The following is a 25,430-nucleotide window of genomic DNA, read 5'->3' as shown; positions in this document are numbered from 1 at the left end:
ATTATACAGTTAGCAATACTTCAGCTTTATATGGATGAGAGTTATTAACAATTAGGATATTCACTTAGGGGTTCATATGGGCTAAATTATGACTCCTTTTGCTCAAAGTGGAGCATCTCTTTATTTTCCCTATTAGAAAAAAAAGAGATTTAAGTAATATATTTCATTTATGAAACCTAAAAACTATGCCACAGTGGTTGCAGAGACAGATCAATCCAAAGGCAATCTTCAATGATTCTCATATGAGGATGCTTATTTAAAGCATAGATAATGTTTTGTGTCTCCTTGTGAACATTAGGCAAAAAGTAAATTTTTATGGCATTGAACTAAACTCCATAAGGGTCCCATGCTTGCAGAAGTAGAACTGATGGAGTAGTTAATATACTATAAAGTCAGCTTGGAGACTTCACTCAAATATTGCAAACCACTTCCTGTTCTGTAAGGAAATGTTTGTCTAAGAAATGACACACTTTTAACCCAGTGTTTATTTTTTCTCATTTTAAATTCAGCATCTAATTAAAAAAACTAGCTCTCTGAGGATTAAAAGCTACTGAATGATCCTAAAAATAGTTGCAGTTTACAGTTGTTTTACTTCCAGCTTGTGCTTTGATACAAGACAATGAAATGAGTAGGCATCCTTGATTATACAGTCAAAAATACTTTGGCTTTATATGGAAGAAAGTTATTAACAACTAGGATATTCACTTTAGGGATTCATACAGGCTAAATTTGGGTGTTTGTGACTGATCTTATGTTCTTACCCCTCAATGCTGTTTAACACATTTTCAGCTTTTAAGTAAATGAGAAATCAAGTGCTTCAGAGCCTGGAGAACCTGACCTTTAAATTAGGGCCAACAGTGATGAGCAGCCAAATAATTCTTCCAATTCATCACATGGGAAAGCTTGCAGTTAAGCTGTCTTCTCATTTAAGTTATCCTGTGTACACAGCTTGTTTGTCATTAAGATGTAAAAGGTACTGGGAACTTAGCGTACAACTGAGAATTTTATTTGCTTGTAGTGTAAGGTAGCCACCTTGCACGTTCTTAATACTCTGTTCAAGACTTTTCAGACCAAGACAGTACGTACTGCCTGATATTAAAGTTACAGAAAACTTAAAACCCCCACCTGCATTAATTCTGTGTATCTGATATTCATAATGCTGAAATCTCAGCTCAGGGGAAAACTGCATATCTGCCTTGCCTTCCCCCTGGAATTTCAAGGAGAGAGATGAGGTACTGAGGCGTCAAAACTGATGTAACTCCAAAAACATCCTTACTTCTTACGCTTCACAATTCCTTTTGACCTATTCTTGGTACATCCCACAGTTGCAGGCAGCACCTCCTGCAAGGCAGGGCAAGCACAGCTCTCTTGCATTGTGTTGGCAGTCTCATTCCACTGCAGCTCAGTGAAGTGTTGCTTAGAGTTGCAGTATGCACCCAAAGACTGCCCTAGGTGAGTGAAATGTCTGCCTTTTCAAGGGGAAAGCCCATAATCAGTCCTTAAAATAATGCAGATTCAAGCTTCTTGTCTCTTGTCTTTTCAAGGGTACACATACATGGACACTGCAAAGGGGCACTGCACCTTTGTAATTAATAGAAAAAAATAATTCCTTTTTCTGTTATGTGAAATCAGTTGGGAAGTATAAATAATGAAGAGGGAATGCAGGCACATCACAATTCTGTGAAACCCAATACAAAAGGACCTGTTGGGCAGACATGCAACTGTCTAACACTCTTTAAGGATCTCTTTGAGTGGATGGATTGGAGCGACACTGATCAAAACTCAAGCAGAGAGCCATATTTTGTCCTCCACCTCCAGACATAGTTCTTTTCCCACTGGAAACAAACTTTCAAATAAATGTAAAAACCCACAGCAGTGCTTAGTGCACATATACATGCATTCATATATGCAGAAAATGAATCCATACTGGTCTGCAGTGAGTGAGAATTTAAGACACTGAAAAACCAGCATGATAGTACCAACATGCAAGTGCTGTGTCTGTTGCTGCCATGAATTATGCGGATTTTTAATAATTTAGATCAACTACCTGGTGCCCAGCAGTTGAAAGATAGGCTGTATCTTGGAGAAGACTCTGATTTACAGCCAGCAGCCAGAATTAAAATAGGTTTTTGACTTTATAGTCTGATTGCACAATGGACTGCAGAATTAAATTAGCACATGATTTGGATGTGCTACATTAATTTTGAGTCTAATAGACACTGTTTTGTATAATCTACTTAGATTTCCATCCAGAAGAAAAAGCTAGTACCTGAATTCAGTCAACATGCCAATGATTCAGTATTGTCCTCATATTCCTAAGCACTATTCAAAAGTAGGTTAGAGGGGGAAAATTACCCAATTTGTATCTGAAATCTAATGTATTTGGGTAAAATATTTTTATGAATATAAATAATATTGGTGTTTCATTCATGTTTTTAAAAATATCATTGAATTTCAGGCTGATGTTTTCTGAAGCAGGGGGAAACACAGAAATTCCCACTAAGTTAGCTTTATAAACTTCATGGTTTGTGCATTCTATTTAGTGCAAGGTGAACAGGTGGAGGAGTGGGGGGAGGGGGCGGGAAATTATGCTATTTGATAATATTTCAAGTACTACCTGGAATGGCATCACCACAGAAAGAAGATCCATTGGAAGGGAGGATAATAGCTTTCACAGAGCCAGACTTGAGTGTCTCAAGGAAGAAATGACTTGCTTGTTCTGCCTCTAGTGATTCTATCGCTTGCCTTTTTTACAGGCAGGAGTTTGTGATGATGAAATAGAACCATAGAATTACAGAGTGGTTTGGGTTAGAAGGGACCTTTAAAGGTCACCTAGTTCAGCCCCCTGCCATGGGCAGGGACACTTTCCACTAGACCACCCTCATCATACTGAATTTCTTCCTTATTCCCAGTCTGAAGCTATCCTTTTTCAATATAAAGCCATTCCATTCCCCCTTGTCCTGTCATTACCAGCTCTTGTAAAACATCTTTCTCCATTTTCTTTTAAGCCTCCTTTATATATGGAAATAAATTGCATTCATGCTCTTCTTGCTATATGCTTTTTCATGATGACATCAGAATACAGAGAAGGTAGATGGAAAATGGAAAAGGTTCATAGCAAACAAAGGAATAAAAAATGTTTGAGTAGGATAATGTTAGATGTGTTAACACTGAAGTCACTGAAACCACTGAAACAACTTCTCAAAGACTCACATGAAACCTGACACATTCAAGTCTATCCCAGACGCATAAACCTGAATATAAAACAGATGCAGCTTTCCAAGTCCCAGGCTGCAGGGTCTATGCTGTCAGGAGAGATGGTCTTCTTTCCTGCAGGTCTGCTGTCTTGGAGCAGCTGTGCCACCAAACACAGTAGTTAAGGAGGAAAGTGAACAAGCTACGCAGCATCAGAGAAGATGAAAAGGAGATAGACAGGATCTCTGCTGAGATGCCACAGCTTGAAGAACCCAGGACCCCAACTGCAACAGAGTTGCAGGCAGTATCTGTATCTAGTATTTAGGTAAGTGCAACTGCTGGAGAAGGCAAAGGATGAAAGCTGGTGACGGCTGGCATGAAGAGTAAGGCTCCTGCCCCACCTAATGGCTTACAACTACAAAACAGGTTCACTTTCATCAAAGTTGAAGAGAAGCCACATGTGTCTTCAAGCAAAGGATCTGTGCCACCTGACCCTAACCCACGCAAGACCACCAGGAAGAAACAGTGAGTGATTATAATGGACAACTCCTTGCTCCAGGGTACAGAGGCACTCATCTGTTGACCTGACCTATCAAGAGTTTGCTGTCTGCTGGGGCCCAGAACTGGCATATTGTGGAGAGACTGCCAAAGCTTGTCTGACCATCTGACTACTACCCTACTGCTGCTCTTCCATATGGTCACTAATGATACTGCAATGGGAAATCTGGAGAGTATCAAATGTGACTACAGAGCTCTGGGAGCAGAGTCAAGGGCATGGAGGCCCAGGTCTCCTCAGTCTTGCTGGTCAGAGGAAAGGATGGGGAAAGGAAGGCACTGATGATAACATAGGTCAATAGCTGGCTGCAGGGCTGGTGTTGGTGACAGAGTTCTGGGTTCTATGATCATGGGACCCTGTTTGCAGGTCAGTGTCCCCTTGTGAGAGATGGGATCCACTTCACTAAGCAGGGCAAAGTTACATTTGCTGCAATGGCCGACATGGTAATAAGGTCTTTAAAGTAGGAATGCTGTGGGAGGGAGAGAGTAACCAGCAGCCCTGTAGGAGTGCAGGGTTTGATAAGCAAAGAGCCTGGAGTAATGTGATGGGAAGGGATCACAAAATCAACAAAATGGGGCTTAAGTGGGCTCACCTCCATCCTTTTTATGCAAGCAAGGAAGTGCCTACAGGCCACCATTATAGACAAATCCCCAAAGCTCCTCCTGGGAAATCAGTATGCTGGGGTGCCTTTCTAAAGTGCCTGTACACTAATGTGCATAGCATGGGGAAGAAACATAATGAGTTAGATCTGTGTGCCGTTGCAAAGCTACCATCTTGTTGGGACCACAAAGGCATGGTGGGATGGTGCCCATGACTGGAGGTGTTGCAATGGAGAGATACAAGTTCTTAGGAAAGCCAGACTGGGAGGATGAGGACTTGGAGTTACCCTCTATGTGAGAACAGCTGGAGTGTATGGTGCTCTGGCGGGGAATGGATGATAAACCAACTGAGAATTTATGGGTTAGGATTAAAAAGAAGACAGGCAAGGGTGGCATTATAGTGGGTGTCTGCTATAGGCTGCATGACCAGGAAGAACAAATGGATGAGGCCCTCTACAGACAGCTGGGAGCAGCCCGATGTTTAGAGGTGCTCATCTTTATGGAGAATTTTAACCACTGTGATATCTACTGGAGGGACAACATAGCAGGGCATAAGCAATCCTGGAGGTTCCTGGAGCACACTGATAGGAACTTTCTGACCCAAGTGACAGAGCAGCCAATGAGGAGAGGTGCTCTTCTGGGCCTCATACTCACCAACAAATGGACTCAATGGGGATGTGAAGGTCAAAGGCAGTGTTGGCTGCAGTGACGATGAGATAGTGGAGTTCAGGATTCTGAGACAAGAGAGGGCAAAAAGCAAGATCACTGCTCTGGACTTGAGAAGAGAAGAATTTGGTATTTTTGGGGAACTGCTTGGAAAAGTCCTATGTGATAAGACCAAGAGGGAAGAGGGGCCCAGAAAAGCTGGTTAATATTCAAGTATCACCTCCTCCAAGCTCAATGAATGAGGAAGGGGACCTGGTGACACAGGACATGGAAAAGGCTGAAGTACTGAATGTCCCTTCAATTCCAGTCCCCAGAGACCAAGGGGGAAAGTCCAGAGGAAGGCAGTCGCACCCTTGCTGGAAAAGGATCAGATCAGGGAATACTTAAACTAAATAGACATAAGTCCATGGGCCCTGATGGGATGCATGCACAGTTGCTGATGGAGCTGGCTGATATCATTGCAAGGCCACCCCATAATTTTTGAACAATTGTGACAACTGGAGGAATTGCCTGAGGACTAGAGAAAAGCAATCCATCCCGTCTTCCAGAAGAGCAAGAAGGAGGACCGAGGGAACTACATGCTGGTCAGCCTCACCTTGATGCCTGGGGAGGTGATGGAGCAGCTAATCCAGGAACATGAAGGACATGAAGACGATCAGGAGTAATCATCATGGATTCACCAAAGGGAGGTCATGCCTGACAACCTGACCACCTTCTGTGATGAAATGACAGGTTTGGTAGATGAGGGGCAAGCAGTGGATATTGCCTAAGTAGACTTCAGTAAGGCCTTTGATGCTGTCTCCCTTAAGATGCCCATAGGCAAGCTGTTGAAGTATGGGCTGGAGGAGCAGACAGTGAGGTGAATTAAAAACTGGCTGAATGGCTGGGCCCAGAGGGTTGTGATCAGTGGTATGAAGTCTACTTGGAGGCCAGGAACTAGTGGTGTATTTCAAGGACTAACCCTGGGCCCAGTACTGCTTAACATCCTTATTAATGCTGTAGAAGATGGGGCTGAGTGTACCTTCTGCAAGTGTGCTGATGATCCAAAACTCATGCTGCCCTCTGGCAGATGGAGCTTGACAGGCTGGAGAAATGGGCTGATGGGAACCTCATGAAGTTCAACAAGGGGAACTACAAAGTCCTACACCTGGGGAGGAACAACCTCATTTACCAGTACATGCTGAGGGCCTTCCAGCAGGACAGACGATTTGCAGAAAAGGACCTGGAGGTCCTAGTGGACACCAAGTTGAACATGATCCGGTGATGTGCTATTGCAACAGCAAAGGATAATGGTATCCGGGGCTGCATTAGAAGGAGTGCTGCCAGCAGGGTGAGACAGGCGATCTTTCCGCTCTCCTCAGTGCTGGTGAGGACACATCTGGAGTCTTGTGCCCAGTACTGGGTTTCCCAGTGCAAGAGAGACATGCACATACTGGAGCAGCAATGGGCCACTGGATCACCTCACCCACGAGGAAAGGCTGAGGGATCTGGGACTGTTCAGCCCAAAGCAGACAAGGCTTGGAAAGGATCTCATCAATGTATATAAATGCCTGAAGGGAGGAAGCAAAGAAGAGGGAGCCATACTCTTCAGTGGTGCCCAGTGACAGGGCCAGAGACAACAGGCACAAGTCAAACACAGAAGGTTCCCTCTGAACATCAGGAAACAACTTTTTTTTTTTTTTTACTGTGTGGGTAGCTGAGCACTTGGACAGGTTGCCCAGAGAGGTTGTGGAGCCTCCATCCTTTGAGGTATTCAAAACCCATTTGGGCATGGACCTGGGCAGCTGGCTCTATGTGGCCCTGCTTGAGCAGGTTGGACCAGGTGACCTCCAGAGGTCCCTTCCAAACTCAACTGTTCTGTGATTCTATGGTTGTTTAGCTATTTTTGGGGGTAGAGGAGAAGCAGAAAGAATATTAAAGATTCAGGCATCCAGTAATAATATGCATTTTGGAACATGCAAAGCATGCTTACAGCCTGATTCAACAGAAAAACACTTGAATCCTGTCTAATAAAAGCTAAACACAATCCTTGCCTCACCTTGAGTTTGCAAAGAAAGGTGGCACAGTGCAAATAGAATGTTGTACAGGCAGTGATGTGTGAATATAGGTGAGTGTGCAGAATCATGCCCAATAAGCAAGTCAAATATAAACTAGCTGATATGAACATGTAGTGCTAAATAAAACCTGTATCATAATGACATAGCATATCTAAGCCAGTGAAAATAAGTCCCTGTGCCCTTTGACTGAATCCCTTGAACTGCAACTGCAAGATACTATGCATTGTACTTAACAATGTGTTATATGTCATGGCAAGTAACTCCATGATACAGTTTCTACACCTCTGTTATATTCTGCAGACTTTCCTTAGTGCTGCTTTAACTCCCTCTCACCATTTTTTTTTTGGCTCTGGATATTTTCAGTATTTCAATCATATTGATGATGGAAACAGCCATGTAAGGAAGGTATTGCTTTTGCACTATATTGATAATGATTTCCTGGGCTCTGTTTTATCACAAAATTTAACTTGTGGATGGAGAAAGAACCCATACTAGGAAATAACTTACCCTCCTTCTTCAGAGTATTTGTGACCAAAAGCAAGGATGTCAGATGCCCGGCCACTGCCATCGCATATCACAACTGGTACAGGAGGAGTGTCTCGCAGGTACTCCAGAACAATGGAGATAACATTGGGACCTCCTTCCACAATAAGGGCCACCACTGGAACCCCTTGGCCAATTCCTGGAGTAAAAGAAAGAAAGAAACAAAAAAAAACAAAACAAAAAAGAAAAGGAACAAAAAAATGCGAAGCCAACAAAGCAAACAAAACATAACAGAAGACAGAAAAAATAAATCAGACAAATTACTGCATTGTGATTGTACAGTGTTAGAGAAAACGGCATTTGGAAAATCATAGCTTTTAAGAACAGAAGGGACCACTGTAGTCATCTCATTGGTTCCAGTGCATAAACCAGCATTTTCTATAGCTATCTTCTGTTTTAAATACAATAGTTACGGTTGAAATAGAGCACAAATTTGTTAAAAGATCAAAACTTGGTTTGAAAGCAGAGAAGCTACCACAATACTTTTTAACATGTTCATAGTCATGACTTTGTAGCTTGCTTGCAATCTAGATTTGTAATCTAGATTCCAATCCTTGAGTCTTCCAGTAGCTTTGCTTGCTGTTTTAAAATTCCTTCTGCAATATTTTTGTTGCCATATTAGATGCATTTTAAGGTTGCAGCTGGGTAGGTCTTTAACCTTCTCTTTGATAAATTAAACATATTGTGTTACAAGTCAATGCAGCACTTGTTTCTCAATTCTAATTGGTATCACAGTTTTTCTCTGAATCCTCTCAAAATTTTGCAGCATATTCCTCGATCTGTGGATCCCCACACTAGGGACATTGCTCCAGAGAGAACTGAACTAGTGCTGAACCAGAGGAGAGACATCTTCATTTTCAGTACTTGTGGTATCATTAGACAGGAGCCCTCTGCAAAAGTTGCAGCACGGACTGCCAGGGAAGTCTTATGGATATAGAGAAAGGCAACGTGACATCAGACGGCTGTTAATATGACTGAAAAAGCTTTTATAGTTGTCACTTCTTGAACAGTTGAGATCGGGGACATTCAAAAGGACTCTGGCAGTAGAACTATTTAAGCACTTTCTATTAGCATTTTTTCTTCAACAGAAAGACTTTCTCCTTTTAAACTAGCTTTTTCTAAGAAAAAGTGTGTGCATTCTTCACAAAACTTTGACATGTCACTGAAAAATAAAAAGCGTGCCCCCAGGTATTAATAGTTGGATTGGGAAAAGTTGCATGAGGCCAGGCAACAAGTTTTAATGTGACTGCCCCAGGTTTCCATTTACAGGGAGTTCAGTCCACAGAAGCAAAGGTAAGCCTGTGAGACTGGAACATTAAATCTGGTTAGACCCTCTAGAAACATTCAAACATCAAATTATTTTTGATAGCCACAAATTTTTTTAAGGATTTGAATTACTGTCAAAAAAAGAAACGAACTGTTCTTTAAAAAAAACCCCACAAAACCACCCGCAGTTTTCATATAAAACAGCAAAATATCCAAGTACTTCCTGAACCACTTCACAAGCAATCACTGGGTTTCCTGGAGAGACTCTCAGCCTGCTTTGTTATGGTTATCTACTGTCAGCTTGTGACTCTTATTATACAACTTAACTAAAGTGCGTGGGGTTTATTTATTTTAAGAAAACTATAAGCAGAGCTATAAAATCCAGGCTAATAAAAACCAGTAAGAAGGGTAGAATGTAACAAGGTGATTAACAGACTGCTTTGCACAGAGCTCACTGGTTAATTCTTTTATTATTATTAAGGACTTCCTTGAATTGCTGCTCAACCTAGTCATTAAGTTCTTTGGGTGCTTAAGTTCTTTTCAAAGATCTTAGTGGAAAAGCAGTTTTGGGAAATGGATTTAAATGAGAACTTCCTTTAAGAATAGTGAATTATAAGCCTGATAGGTTAATCTGTCCCCCATGTACTTCCATCAGTTTTAAGGGATTTAAGCTAAGGATGAATTTTGTTTTGCAAATTTGTGTTGTTTACCTACATTCATTTTAATCATGCTTAGAACTGCATCCTTTAAAAATGCATTCTAGTTATTAGCAATAAATCCCCACTTCTTCCTGACTCTTATAAATAATATGATTTTATACCCATATCAATACATTTAAAATGATACATGTGGTTGCAGTTGAGCATGCAACAGTGAACCTCATGCCACCAGTATACCCAGGTTTTGCTTTCTTACTAGGTGACAAAAGGAATGTTGTTTATAGTTACGTCTAGTACAAGCGTATTTTATTTTTGTATGACAAATGCTATCAGAAGATGAATAAAAATGAAATTCTTGGTGCAGAATATTTTTATTTGTGATACTTCCCAACACAGTCACATGGTGGCTGTTGAGAGAGTCTCTTCAGTTAAAATTTTAATATGAAATTGGAAGGAGATGTTTTATAATTTCATTTCTAGAGGTCTAGCTAAGGTAACGTTACCGAGTTTTTTGAACTTTCTATAAGTACTTCCTTCTTGTGTAGCTTTTCCTTATACCACACCATACAGCCAATACTTCTAGCATTTTTAGTTCTGCTGGCAGGTTGGTTTTTTTTTTTTTAAAAGATATGTGTTCTTGGTAGCTGAATAAGGATTTCCCTTCACTGTTCTTGTTTCAGTCCTTGCTCAAAAGGCTGATCACAGAGCAGATCTAACAAGAACTCTGTCTAGGAAGCCCATAAATCCCTGAAATCTTACATCAGCATCCCTCTTTGGCAGTGTAGTATTTTCTTCTGGAAACTGACTGGGAGGGCCCATTTTATTTCATTATGGACAAAAAAAAACCCTCAGTGATGCATTTAAAAGCTTGATCATAACATTTACCAAAGGTGGTCTTTATTAAACCATATGCCGTATGTGAAATTGTTAGCAAAGCTGAATATAAGTGCACAGATTTGAAAATAAAAGAATAACTAATAGATACAGTTGTATGTGGAACTGTAGTACTAGTGAACTTTCTTGAAGAACTTATCCTGATCCTATCATTATTGTTATTGACTGCAAAACAAGAAGTAGAACTGGTACTGACATGTGGCAATAAGATACTACTAAGAAATATTTTCAGTAATGAGTCAAATTGGGTCTGGATAACATTAAGGATTGAGTAATAGAAGTAGAGAAAGTTCACAGTGCAAGATGAAAAGTCATTTACTTGGTGATTAATAAATTCTGCTATAAATTGGGAACTAATTCGGAGGAAATACTAGAAAAGAGGAAGGTGATCTTGCGATCACAGAAGAACTGAGTCTTTGGTGTAGCAAGGCCAATAAGAAGGCAGGTATGACTCTGGAATACAGACAGAAAAATCATTTTCAGTAGGAAATATGGGCACATCAGTGCCACTGTGCAAGCCACTCATGAAATTCCATGGAAAATACTGCCTGTAGCTATGCTTACCCATGTTCAAAAAGAACAAGCTGGCACAAAAAAGGAAAAAGTCAAGAGTATGTGAGGAATCAAGACACCATGTTATGAGACGAGATCAGATGAGTTTGGCTCATCTTCCTTAGAAAATCGAAGGGTGAAAGACATGTCTGACTAACCCCATGACACACAGCACATTGGCCGTTAATAGTTTAGATGGAGTTCAGAGTATTTCTGGCTATCAGGTGAGTGAAATCTTCACAACCACCTTGTAAAAGTAAATGGGAGAAACTTTCTGAGTCTGGAGTGATGCTCAGGAATCATTACAGATGCAGCCACCTTATGTATCTCAAAATGTTCCTACAGCAGGTTCCTTCAGTCTACTGTAAGTTTGTTCAGTGTGTATTCTGCTGGATATTGATCAGCTACATAATTCAAATAATATAAATAATGATGGTTAGTCTATACAGCTAAACTGTTTTTTCCTTTTTGAGCCAATGAATTGGCTATTTGAAAGCATTTCTAAAATCCGTCTTGCATTCTTTTATTTTCCTTTTTTTTAAAAAAATATTTAAACCGCTAGTCACAACAGTTGCATGGCATTTAACAGTTCTCTGCAAGTTTTACAGTTGTTTTTCACTGTGGTTAAGCAGACAGCCTTTTTTTCTCTTCCCTGATCTCGTAGAAATACATCCAGCATGAAAATAATCCTCTAATTTGAGCCTAGTAAAACAAGAGAATGCTCAAATCCACTTCTCAATGAAACTTTGTAGCTTTGAGTTTAAAGAAAAAGAAAGCTCATGTGAATCTTAATTTATCATATATGATTAACTTCCAGATTGAAATGCAACTCTGTTCATCATTCTGATAGATTTCTTTGTGAAACAGAAAATATTTAAGACACAAAATTGATTTCTACATCTCATTTTCCTTTTGGAAATCCTGAGTTTCAGCAACTAGAATTTTTTTCTTTGCTATTTACATTATTCTCCATAAATAATTTTTGTTTGGAAAAATATATAGTTTCTTTAGTTTGGAGGGAAAATTAGAAAGTACATTTCTGGATTTATATATAATATTTTACAATAAGTTAATAATACTTCTTCAGTGTATAACCGCTTCTGGCTTTCAGGAAAGTTCTCCATACTACAGTTGTCTAAACTCTATGTTAGAAGCTTTTCCAGATATATGATGATTAATTTCTGAGCAGAGATGGTATCCACAGTGTGTGAAAGGAAGTCCATAGACATGGGGAAAAAACCTGTATCTGTTTGAGTATCTTAATATTTGAAAAAGAGGGTAAGCGGCAATTACCACATTCTCATTTCTATGATTTATCAATCACATTTAATTATTTGTGACATTATATTTGTTTCAGAATAAAAGCTTAGCTACTTATACCAAAGAAGTCTGCATATCAATGACTCTCAGGCAAAACACAGAGCAGGTGTGAATTAAACTTTTACATGGATTGATATCAAAAATCCTGCATACATCTTTGCTGCTAAACATTAGGAATTCAGAAATGAATGCAGAGGGTCCATAGAAAAATTTCAGTGGGAAGGAAGACATTGACTAATTCTTCCTGGTTAGTTATTAACAATGCATTTCCCAACAATTTTGCTTCTGTGAAATTGAGAACTGACTATGCCTTGTCTTACTGTAACACTGGACGCTTGAAAAATGTGATGCCAATAAGACAGAACCTCTGACTTTGGAAAAAAGGTAGTCGATGGACTTCTCTTTAACTGGTAATCAAAATATTTTTCCTTCTAGTTCCCTCTACCTCTGTAGAAATTCAGGAGTCAGGAATTCTCTGCAAGAGCACTATTTCGGCTTGTACATTCACATTATAAAACAGTCTGCAAAGAAGGTCTGAAGCGCCTGATATACCCACAGGGAGCCTCTTGTTTCAGCCACTTGACTCAGAAGAATAACTTCAGGCTAGGAGGCAAGATGCTGAATCTGAAGGTAATACATTCCTTACAAAGCCAAGGATATCATCATTATAAAAAAGTTTCTTGCTTGAGTTGAGACTGTCCGAAAGGAGGAAATGCCAAGATAAAACCATACTGTTGAAAACCTGGACAGCGGTATCAGGGTTGCTGACTCCTAGCACACGTCCAGAAGGTGGGAACCTTGTGCCAAGCATTGAAATGGACAGTTCAATAAATCAACAAGCAAGAAGTTTTCCTTTCATGCTTTTTGTGGAATTTACAACAAAATTGCCCTAGCCTGGGCCAAAACTAAGGATAGCACTCATCTTGCTAGGTTATCCCCAACAAAATTGCTGTTCCTACTAAGTACTCTAAAAGTATACAACCTTAGAAATCGTGTGTTTCACATTTTACTAACTGGAAAGAGTAGCAGTAATATAATCCACTAAAATGTCTATTTTGAAATTGCAGATAACCCTTCTCAGTATAGGACAATGTATTACTACTATTATCAGGAAAGACTCTTGATCGCTGTGCTGTTTTCCAAACATAGAAAAAGACCAATCCATTTTCACAGTTCCAGATATTTTTTGTGTTTCTTAGAAGGCAGTAAATGACATGGTACTCAGCTTCTTTCATACCCTTTGTAGAGAAAGACTCATCCTCTTCTAAGTAACAGTGAATTATTTTTAAATATCTGAAGAATTATGTGTTCTCCAACCATCTGATAGTTACATGGAGGATGTATTTTAAAATTTATTGTTTATTGTTTTTTTCAGAATTTCTAAGATGAGCTTTGGTTTTAGCATATCTTTTTCCTTTTCCTTTTGGAAGATGGAAAAACCTTATTGTCTAGCACTGTATCTGCAAACTTGCGAATAGCTGGGAATGCTGATGATTGTGTTACCACGGTGAGGTTTATTGCTTGGTTAACTACACTCATGTTTCAAGAGGGTAAAGGCCTGATCCCAAAATCAAAGGTCTTGCTACTTAAGAATGGTCTCAGAATTTTTATCCTGTGTTATTGAAAATAGTTCATAAGCCAAAGAGGAGGTTTTTTTCTCTCAGATTTTCAAAGGAAATATTCAGCTTGTGTTCAAGACCAAGTATATGTGAAGCATCTCACACAAACTTACACGTTACTATTTCTTATTTAATAAGGTCTTCATCTCACATACTGAAGTCTTAGCATTTCCACTATGAATGCAAAAAGACAGGTAGTCTCTCATAACTTATTTAATAGAATACAGACAAAAAAATATTATTTTTATTTTATATAATGATTCATCCAAAAAGAAGCAGAAATACTACCAAAGACCTGGGAGATAAAATCAGTTTTCTGAGGCTCATCACTATCTTAAATTCTAAAGCAATAACTTGTATTTGGAACATTTCAATAAGCATAGATTTTTCAGGATAGACTAGATCGCTGTTTCACAGTGTCAGCTATCATTGCTATTCCTTGTCCATTATTGTAAATAAGACTGCAATATTGTATGAAAGGTTTATTCAGTCAGCCTAAAGGTTCATTACTGTGTTATTGCCTTTGTGGCCAGCAACAGTGCTAGCTAGAGACTTTCCATCAATTGTGATTCCAGGAAGGTAAGTACATACCAGAACATTTGTCCTGATGTGCACCAGTGGCAACTTGCAGGCCTTCATGTTATTATGCAGAAAAATAATCCCATTTTGCCCTTGACACAGTGGTACTGCATGAATACGTAAGCTAAAACAACAAACTAGAGGAACTGAAGTAATTTGGAAAGGGAAGCAAGGCAAAACGGCATGTCTGTGCTGTGTGAAAAGGGGTTTTAAAAAATCTACCATGCTTTGCAGAAGCCCTACTTTGTTTTCCCAGTTCTTGGAAAAGCATGAATATTTTATACTGTGAGTATACTTATAAATAATCAATAACTGTCTTATAAATTTTTACTAATACTTTTTATGAAGAGCTAAACATGAGTTACCTACTTTTTTATAGACCAACAAGTGAATAAAATGCCTCATTTACTACAAAATGCATTTACTACTCATGTTTCTAAGTGTGCTTCTAAGAGCAACTGGGACATATCAGTACATTGCATGCTGTTTCTAAGCTCACCCCTGAGAACAGTGCAAATAGAACTGGGGGGCTCTAGTTCACTATCCCCGACAGAAATGTCTCTTAAGTTCTTTGTCTTAACATGGGGTGGCAGTAGGTGCAGCTGAGCTAAGAGCCTGCTGGCCACCCTTGCTCCTTCATCAGGTCTGACATCTTGGTGTGTGTTCCCACACATTCATTTTCTTTTTCTACCTGGAAATTTTGGCTGGATAATTTGGCAATTAATTTGGTTTATTTGGGGATGTTGGTGCCTGTGGCTGTCCCAGTTTTGTTACTGGAGTTTTGTCCCAGGAGTTACTGGGGCAGCAGTAGGCACAGAAGTGGCGTACAGCTGGAAATCTATGTCACATCTCCCACACCATGTGCAGCTGTGGAGCAAATTCTCCAGAAGTTGGATGCAACAGAAGAACTTAAGGCTTGTGGTGCACATAAGACAGAGTCACCATGGACATACCCAGTGAGTTCAAACTGTCCCCAAAGTGGGTAAAGTATGCCTCCACGAACCTACACACTGCGCATGTGCAGTCAGCCTGACATCTCAAAGTCTTTTCTTAATGAGGCACACACTGCTCATCGCTGCAGTGTGGAAACAGAATACTAGCCCTTCCTAGAAGTTTTGAACCTACTACAGGCATGTACAGGGATGTATAAGGCAACACTGAGCAGCAATGGCTCATCAGTTCTTCATGAAAGCAAGTACATTTGCATGATCAAGAAGCCCCTACAGTTTTGCACAGCACTACCCTCCAGGTCCACACTTCCCTGGAACTAGAGGTATGTTGGGTGCTGGGGTACATAAATCAGCAGGTTTCTTTACAGGTTATCATGTCACAAGTTGTCATGTGCTTATCTGAGATAACGAGATAATGGACTCTTAGCAGTACAAAGTCTCTATGACAGGCTTTAGATTTGTTTCAGGCTTCTAACTTGTCTATGTCCTGCAAAAGATTTGGGCAACAGCTACCTTTCTGCCTGCAAAATCCTTTTAGGACAATGACTTTTGTAAAGGGTACACTATATGCAGTCTTAGTGGATGACTAATACAGTCATGAAAGGGAAGTCCAAAAATATAAATCAACAGATATATACATGTTACTGTGCCTGTAAGCGTTTGCAGGTGCACAGTGCACTCAAAGGCATGTATAGGACCATTGCATGCAGGGTGTTTAGCACAAATGCTCCACAGGTTTCCTGAAAGTGAAGCCTTTATATTCTCTCATGTGCAGAAGTAAAACTAATTTGCATGCAAAGCCCGGTAGTTCTAAACTTTTCCTGTCAGATACAATTTTACATAATGAGGACCTCTGTTTCTTCCAGATAGTCCTGCCTTCCTAGTCTGCTTTATGGAGAAAATTTTAGATTTTGTTTTTTTAATTTTGTTCCAGCTAACGGAAAATGTTGCACTCAACAGGTTTTCCCAAAGATGTAAAAAGAAAATCCTCTCTGACATTTTTTAACTAAGTACCTGTTAATCTGAACCACAGCTTCCTTTGCACTTACAGCTTCAGGAACTTTGTGCTATCCATACCTCAGGAGCTAAAAACTCCATGAGCTCCAGTGTTGTTTTACAAGCCCTGTGCTTGGTGCCTCTCTCTTCCCTGGCAGATTGCTGCTCTTGCTAGCCACCCAGTACTTGTGTTGCTCTGAGGTATGGCCCAGTCCCACCCTTGGCTGCAGCCTAATCTATCATTTAAGGGCCAGCCTACACTGGGTGGCTGGCTTAAGCATTAGTCAACTATAATGATAAAAGTAAAGGCAAATGGCCAGCATAGTAAAACAGATAGGAACATATTTTCTTTTAGCGTACTGAAGGTAATTATCCCTCCCATTACAGACATGATACGCCTCATATATATTCACACAGAACTGTATGATATGATCTAACCAAGAAAACTAATAAATGCAAGTTTTTTAAACGGCAAGAAACTTCATAAAAGTCTTTAGCAACTTGACCTTAAAGTAAAACTTGAGTTCAGAGGTTTCTAATCTTAACACAAATGCACTCTGAACACACTTATTACAACTCTATTCCAAATAGGTATCTTGATACTTCAATTTAGTAAGTTTTAACCGGTACATCTTGGTTTGTTTTTCTTGATTTGTTACAAATGTTTTGGATGTGTAACAACTGAAACAAAACTACACTGCATTTGAATGCCATGTGGATGAATATTTACTAAATCAAACCGAAAAATCAATAAAAAGTTCACAAAACTGCAAATTTATAAATGTGATTCTACTAACTAGGAATTGAAAAACCAAAACTACTTTGCACATGTGGGCCTCTAGTCCTAAAGCAAGTGCCAGTGTAACAAATCCTCAACTGTTTCAAACAGATGACATTTTTTCCCAGGTACAGGCTATTTATTCAACAGATGAGGTTACAGTTCAGGACTTTTCAATGCAACAATTGCTTATAAGTAGCATTTAGTAGAACATCCAATTTAACTGTCTGTGGAAGACTAATGAAGTGTTGTGAAGCTCAACAAAAACGTTCATGTACTTACAAAGCTCTTTAACAGTTTTGATCTACATTTTGATCAATTCTGATCTTAGTTTTAACCTAAATATGTGAGATGAACTATGATTTTTAAGTGGAAATCAACTAATAAGCATTAATCATTCATATTTGAAACTAGGCAAAACAGCATTTCTTTCCAAGTTTTTCCATGGAATTTGAGGCTCATGCCAGAACATGGGGGTTCTGGGAACTTAAAGAAAAGCAAAGAAAGTCGTTAGCTCAAGAAGCTTGTCTTAGAAGCCCAACCTCCAGGCCATCGCTGTATTTCGTGGAGCCTGCAGAGTATGCAGCGGTGTGTTGCATCAGCAAAAGCTGAAAGAAACACACTGCATAAAACCTGTGATTTTCAGAAGCATTTTTCTCCAAGTGTTTGCGTAACACTTAGAAATCCTAGTGAGAGGTACTTACACAGAATGGATAAACAAATATGCTCTGGAATTTTAATAAGCAGAATTCCAGCCAGTGTGAGCTCAAAAGTTTGAGGAAAGCAAATTTTAATTTCTGAACTAATATTTGCCTTACAGTAATACATAGTTAACAGATATTGCTCTTTTGCTGTTAATAGAGTGTAACCACAGGGTACATGCTGCTTAAGTAGATTTAAAATGGTATTCGATTTACAACAGTCTTCAAAAACGTCACCTACATAAATGTATCTGCTTCATCTGTGGACATCTGTGTGATACTGCCTATGGTCCCAACTGCCTCAGAAAGGCTAAGGCTAAGTGATAACAAAGAATATCCTGAAATAATCCAGATCCTCCCTATTAGGTTATGCTGAAATAACACCACAGCTTGTTTTTTTTTTCAGGGTGTTTTCTTCAGCCTTCAGGCCCATTTGGAAACACCTCCCAATACTATGAAGCAATTTTGGCCTAAATGTCAATATCAATAGCAAACAGATAAGATCACCTGAATATACAATAGATTTGCTTCCTCTAGCTCTGCAGTTTGCAGCCACAGCATGCTTACCACCAGAACAATTACATTATTAACTACTAAATGAACATGACTGGAAAAAAGGGGATGTAACTTGCCTTCACAGGATTACAGAGAAGGATGCTGGGTCTAATTACCCAGAGAGACAAGAACATGCCCCAGATGCCACAACCAGCTCAAACTTAATTTCACATAGCTGCACTTCTTACAGTCAGCTCTCCCTTTTCCTCACCCCTTATCTCCAGTATCTTCCCCAGATCAGAACCAGTTACTACTTATTCCAGATATGGCAAAGATGAGACAGGTATATCTTTTAATCCTTGAAAGGACTGTTCAGTAATAAGAGGAGAGAAATTTACAGACTTAGAAAAAGAAAAAAAAAGGAGCCCAAACTCATTCTACCCTTTTCTGAACAAATTTAATAGTTTTTTATTTTCATAATTTAAGTGGCACTTCCACTTGTTTGGAGGCTCATCACATGCCCTGCGTCTAAAGAAAGCAAAGGAACCTGGTAAGCCAGCACAACAAATTCTAAGAATATTTGCTGTCTTTCCTGAATTCACAGAACTAAAGGATTATGTGTCATAGAATGACGCAGAACCACTACTAATAAATGAAAGCTCACAATCATTGGACTTATGTTTGCTTTTCAATTTATGTTTTGATTTTTCTTCTGCCATAGGTTCATTGAATCTGACTTGCTATAAATTCCTTTTTCTTTTTCATGCTTGCCAACCACATTTTAAAATTACTATTACAAATTTTATTTTGTTCAGCTTTATGGTTTCCTTTGTAGTTTGCATTCATTGTTCTTGTTTCCCTTGTTATGGTCACTTCCATTTTTCATTCTCACATTTCCAATTTCCTTTTTGGTATCCCAATATCACTTTGCCTTGCTCTCTGTCTCCTTGTGTCTAATCCACAATCCTCTTTTATCGCCTCTCTTTTAAATTCTCCTCTTTACTATGGGTATGATCACATTTCACTTGCCCCAGCCTGTTCTCCTTCCTCTTCTGCCTCATCTTGGTACTTTCACTCTCATTTTTATTTGTACATTGCTCCTTCCTCATCTGTCTAAATCTACCTCGTCATGCATCTTCCATCCTACCAGATGTGGCACTGACAGACAAATATGTGGGCCTGACACCTGGACCATATTTTCATTTAATATTGTACTGGTCCTAAAAACTTCTCTGAAGGACATTAAGAATGGTAACAGGAAAAACTGATGAAAAATTTGTGATACCTTCTTTTGATTCTCACACCCGTCTTTGCAAAGGAACAAAGTTTAGAGTCCTCAGAACAGGCAAGATATGGGAAGAGCCTATGTAAGACTAAAGTCTGGGATTTGTGAGCCTCACAGGCCAATGACAACCCACTTGGTTACATTCTACAGGATGGCAATGTACTGTTCAAAGCTGGCACTTCAAGTTCAAAGACATGGACACAAGAACCCTCATGGATTTCAGTCAAAACTTACCCTATCTGTCCTAGCAGTCAACTGTTTATTAGGCCAGTACTACAGGACCTAACTGGTTTCGCTCTTCTTGGAGCTCATCAGCTGTAGGTAATGGCCTAAGAGACTCAGGAGCAACCGCAGTTTCACTAATCTTCACATTCTGTCTAGTCTTCCTTGGTACTTTCCCTGGTTCCTTTTGGATGTGAGTGCTACCACGTATTGTAGCCAGCACTTTAGAAAGTTATCACAGTAACATAAAAAATTTTTACACTGCCTTGAATTACATATTGAGGAGATTTTCCTTGTCATATTTTGCATATCTGTCAACATATTTGACACTATATAATCTCAGAAAATTATCCATCCTTTCTCACCTGTTCTAGAAAACTACAACAGGTGAGATATAGAACAGCACCTTCACCCTAAAATAATCTCTGTTTCTTAGTTATATGGCTTTGTTCAATAAATCTAAAATGTCCAAACATTATAGAGCTGAATTGACCTGTGTTCTTTAGATTGTAGATCAGTCATATGAAAACACACATTTTCAAAAAACTCATCTGCTACAACTCAAGTTCATGAGAGGAATTTATGTATCCACCTGCACTCAATCAATTATGCATTTATCTGTGCTTCAAGAACAATTTTTATCCTGCATGTACTCTCTCAGTCCTTTCTGAGATTATATGTTTGTCTCATCCACCAACATCATGATGCTTTTGATGAAAAAAGCCCAAGTTTCCAATCTCTAACAAAATCTGAAATGAGCCAAGCTTCAAACAGTTCTGAGTTTTACTCAGATTTCACAGGAGCCAAACATGAAGCAGGGTTCCTCTCCTACAGAGAAGTCTGTACCTACATCTTCCCAGCTATGTAGTTATGAAAATACATCTAGGGCTGCACAGGATATGAAGGAAAAATCTGAAACAAATGAGAATTCCAATGCATTTGATGATGGTGCAATGGTCAGAGGAGATGCCAATGATGACAGTTGAACGTCCCTTTGCCTTCCCAGCCCCCTTCATATATTCTCAGGCATAGGATGACAAAGGGAAGTCCACGGGTCACATGAATAGATATAGTTGACATATTACCCTGTCCAAATTACCTTCTTATTCCAATCAAATCACCCATCAATTCCTTACTCAGAGGTAACTTTTTCTCATAGGCCTACCAAAACTCAACTACATTTACTAACTCTATGAAGAAGAAAGATTAAATACAAGGACACAGGTACCAATGCCTGCAATGTCAGTTTTGAAACAGCATACCATAAAGGTAGAGTAAATCCACAACACCAAACAGCATGTTTAAATTAGGAACAATTACAGACTGATAATGAATAGTAATATTCCACATGAAGCCCTACGTGGCCTGGGAGACAATTGTTCCAGAAATGTACTAATCGAAAGAAGAGGAAGAATATCACTAGGTGGACCTACACAACCGAATGATTTGGTGTGGTGATCTTCCTAAGAAATACAAACATGCTTCACTGTATGGAACTGACTGAGCAGCACAGAGTGATTCTTAGGCAAAATACACAGAGGTTGATGGAAACAAAACCCAAACCTCCGAGATGTCTAGAGTTTCTAGGAAAGAGGACAAGGAACTAGCCCTTAATAAAACTGCCGTACTGAATATCTATTTTTTTCTATTGTTTTCACACAGTGCAGAGAAGATAAAGCACAATGTAGGTAACACTTCAAGTGTTACTGCTGCAGCAGGAGTGAGAGACAAAAGTAGTTTTGAGGCTCACTATATAAATCTGTTGTGGCAACATTAATACAAATGGATATTTAGCTTTAACATAAATGTACACCTTGTTCTTCAAAGCCTTGTGACACAGTCCACCTATTCCAGAAGGGTGGCCAGCTGCATGCAAGTGGATCCCTTCCGATCTATAGCCCACATTTGGCTTTGAAGAAGAAATAAATTTGTCCATTTTCTGGATCTGTAAGCCTCAAAAAGGCCAAAAGAGTGTGTTTGTTAAAGGAGTTTATAAAAGATACAAAATAAACCAAACTACTCAAAGCATTTTGATTTTTTGACCGAAAAGTACTTCCAACTAAATGCGCGTTGCCTTTATGTCCTCTGCCTTATTCTGGTTTCAAATATATCTTTGGTTACATGCCCTCATTTGTACCTTATTTTTGGGTCTTCTGGAAAAAGAATTGTCAAAAATCTCGAAAAGGGCTTTGTCTTTTCTGCATAACTGTTCCTGAAGAAGAAGGTGGTAGCTAGTCTTATGAAGTATAAAGAGTTTTCATAGTGGAAAATATCTTCTCCTCTTATCAAAACAGTCTGGATTCCTGCTGTCTAGGTGACATTATGTACGCTTGTTAACTTCATTCCTCATGATGATGGCGAGGTCCTTTTGCCTCATCACCCCTCTCTATTTCTCTGAGGTTGTGTCTCATACTATAAAATGGCAGACACCTAAGGAGTTCAAACTGACAAGTAAACCAGCCTCTTTTAAATCATTAGAGCAAACATTAGATCTTACATTTTAGTCCATGGCGGTAGACGTGAACCTAAGTTTGAATACCACTGCCTTACTGGTTGGCCTTCACCTATTTCCAAAGCAAATTTTAAGGATGTGAGATTTCTTTCAAATAGTTACAAAGAACAGAAAATTCTGGCAGTATTCTGACCAAGATTTAAGCCTTTTGGTAGATGAAGTTGTCAATGTAAGAAAGATGTCTGGATTTAAAAGAAAAATATCATTAGCACATGATGAATATGTTTTCAAGGCCAAGTGTCAGATTTGCAAATATCACACAAAAGCTTATTCTGCCCTTCTAACCAATACTGAAAGCACATTACTGCTTTCTAACACATGCTAAACACAAATTTGATTACTGATATGTATGTGCTGATACATGCAAGATGAAGAAAATGATTGTATATTTCCTGAAATAGGCATACACAAGAACATGCTATAAGTGCATGCTTTGCTATGCTATGCTATGCTACATGTGGCATCCAGCTTCTGATTCTGCTGACATTCATCCTCCTATAGAAAAACTTACAACATTCCTAACTAATTCACAACCTCTTTAAATCAAATTAGGTCTTTTATATGGGCTATGTGCAATCATCTTATGTATACAAATAATGTGTCCTTGTCCTTCTCCACTGCTCCAGCAGGATCACTCACATGAAGGAAAGTAGGCATTTGTGATGGAAGTGCTTGGCAATCATGCTGTAAGCTCTTTAAGGATTTGAAAATATTTCAGTTAGTAGTATCAATTCACTTAATAGCAATAACTATACCACATGAACTGAAGGCCTTAATGCAAATAGGAGGAATGAACTGCATATTATAAAAACCCAAAAATGAGTGCAGAGCCAAAAGGGGAAAACTGTAGGTAAGGTTTTTGAGGATTTTTTAAGTACCGGTAAAGGCTCTTTTTATGTAAGATGAAGTAATTCTAGACCACACTTGTTAAAGAGAAAGCATTGTTCTGGCTAATTACAAAATGGGTGAACCCCATGGCATGTCAATCTATTGGAATCTGCCGGAAAACGATTAACAGTCCTCTCAGATCAGACCTATTTGCTGAGTTGCTACACTGGCAGTTATTCTAAACTAACTAACTAACTAACTAATCTGTGGAGCGGCAGGAATTAATATTTTATGACTTGTAACTTCCAATGCACATTTTGTAGATAGATTTATTTTGTGTTTATAGTTGGAGGCAAGACTGATTTACCTATTGTGTTACTTACAGAAGTGGTAACGATGTACATCTTAGCAAACGACTGGGCCATTCTAGCACACTTCACAGGAATGCTTTGTTGTGTATAGGAATGTCATAATTGGAGAATTTGCAATAGGTCACCTCTAGTAATTACATGCTTCATTACTTTCCTTTCTCTGTTTATAGATTACATCATCTGTTTGGTGATACATTAAGTTATGCTTCTGTACTGGCCACTAGAATTTTCCCAGGGTGGGAAAAAAACCAGACTAGCTGCACTTTCACATCTTGGGGGATCGTAAGATATTAATTGATTTTTAATCCAATGACAATACCAGTTTTCTGGTGAAAATTGTTCTGCCTCTTTTATTTTGAACAATTTCTTTTCATCATCATTGGAAAGAACAAGTAAGTACAGAATATTTGGGAAAAAGCAGCTGTGAACAGGGTGAAAAATCTACCATGTGCAGAAGACTTCCCAGGCACCTGGGGAGGAGGAAATGTATTGCATATAGGATTCTAGAAAAGAAAATATATTCTCAACATTTTAGGGGATATGTTGATTCCCATTCCTTCTCAATAAAATTGGAGTGTTGAAACATAAAAGTTCAGAATTAATCTAATCAAAGAATACTGCAGATGAGAAGACCTTGAAGGATGCACAAGAATTTTAGAAAAAGAGTAATTAAATCCTAGGTCTACAATATCATGGCAGGATGTCTCTTGAGGATGAATGCCTAATGACTTTTAGTTATCTTTATGAAGATAGTCAGTTAGACCACTTTTTTTTAAACTGAAAGTTATTTTGGGGCTCAAAGACATTAAGGACTTGTGTGATTGTTGGGAAAATGAAGTCTAAACTTGAAAAATTGTGCATAAATTGCTATTTTTATGTCTTCATTCTTGGAAAAGGTTTCCAAGAAAGTAAATTACTCAGCTGTTCACAGTAAAACTCGTAGCTTTTGTTCTAATAAGATAACTAGATCCTGATGTCATAGACGGGCTTCCAGTGGATGCCAATCTGAATATGATTTGACGGCACTCTCTCAGTGTACATAACACAAACCATGCACTTGTGCTACACTAAGAAGTGTGTCAGGTATGAGTTTTTATCCCACCCCTACTCTGTTCATTACTAGCGGGGCTGCATCTGAAGTACTGGATTCAGGTCTGGGTGGTCCACTTCCAGAGAGATGAGGAGAAACTAGTGAACATCTGCAAAAAATGTGCTAAAATACGTAGTGACCTGCAGCCTATATTTGAAGACAAGAGTTTGAGACAGCAGGGCTAGTTTAACCTTTTGAGAAGAAATCTAAGGAGTAATCTAATACCTGCATACAACTATCTGCAGGGATGTTAGAAAGGTGTTAGGGCCACATGCCAGACCCTATGAAGGGAATATGGCCACAAATAGCAGACACTGATGGTGGGGTGGGGGAAGCTTCCAAACGTTTTGCTGGGCCCCATATAGATGGTTAACTATCCATTATTGGAGGTTTTCAGACTTGGCTAAACAAAGCTAAACAAGCTTATTTTAGCATTGACAATAATCCACTTTGAGAGGTTGGTTCCAACCCATATGAAACGTGACATTCTCCAAACAGCTGTGAGCCCTCTTGCATTGAGGGTGGTGAAATGGAGTTTAGTATTACGAGCACTTCCAGAAGCAGTGCATCAGAAATCAGCATACTGGCCTCCATGCCAAGAAATAGTGTAAGTGTAGGATCATAGCTGGAAGCACAGCTGTAGTCCACTAACTCCGTCTCTGAGAAATCACCGCTTTTGAGATGGGACGTTTTATTG

At 39.1% G+C, this 25,430-nt stretch overlaps 1 protein-coding gene across 1 annotated transcript in view; it reads right to left on the bottom strand.

Moving 5' to 3' along the window:
• The window catches only part of TRPM3 (transient receptor potential cation channel subfamily M member 3), a 286,239-nt gene that overhangs the window by 96,794 nt on the left and 164,015 nt on the right, over positions 1-25,430 (bottom strand). The window contains exon 7 of the mRNA XM_027800386.2: positions 7,581-7,755. Coding sequence (XP_027656187.2) covers positions 7,581-7,755 — 175 coding nt within the window. The remainder of the gene's footprint in view (positions 1-7,580; positions 7,756-25,430) is intronic.

This window comes from Falco cherrug, chromosome Z (genome assembly GCF_023634085.1).
Source record: "Falco cherrug isolate bFalChe1 chromosome Z, bFalChe1.pri, whole genome shotgun sequence".
Lineage (NCBI taxonomy): Eukaryota > Metazoa > Chordata > Aves > Falconiformes > Falconidae > Falco > Falco cherrug.
This window is presented reverse-complemented; position numbering and strand designations above follow the sequence as displayed.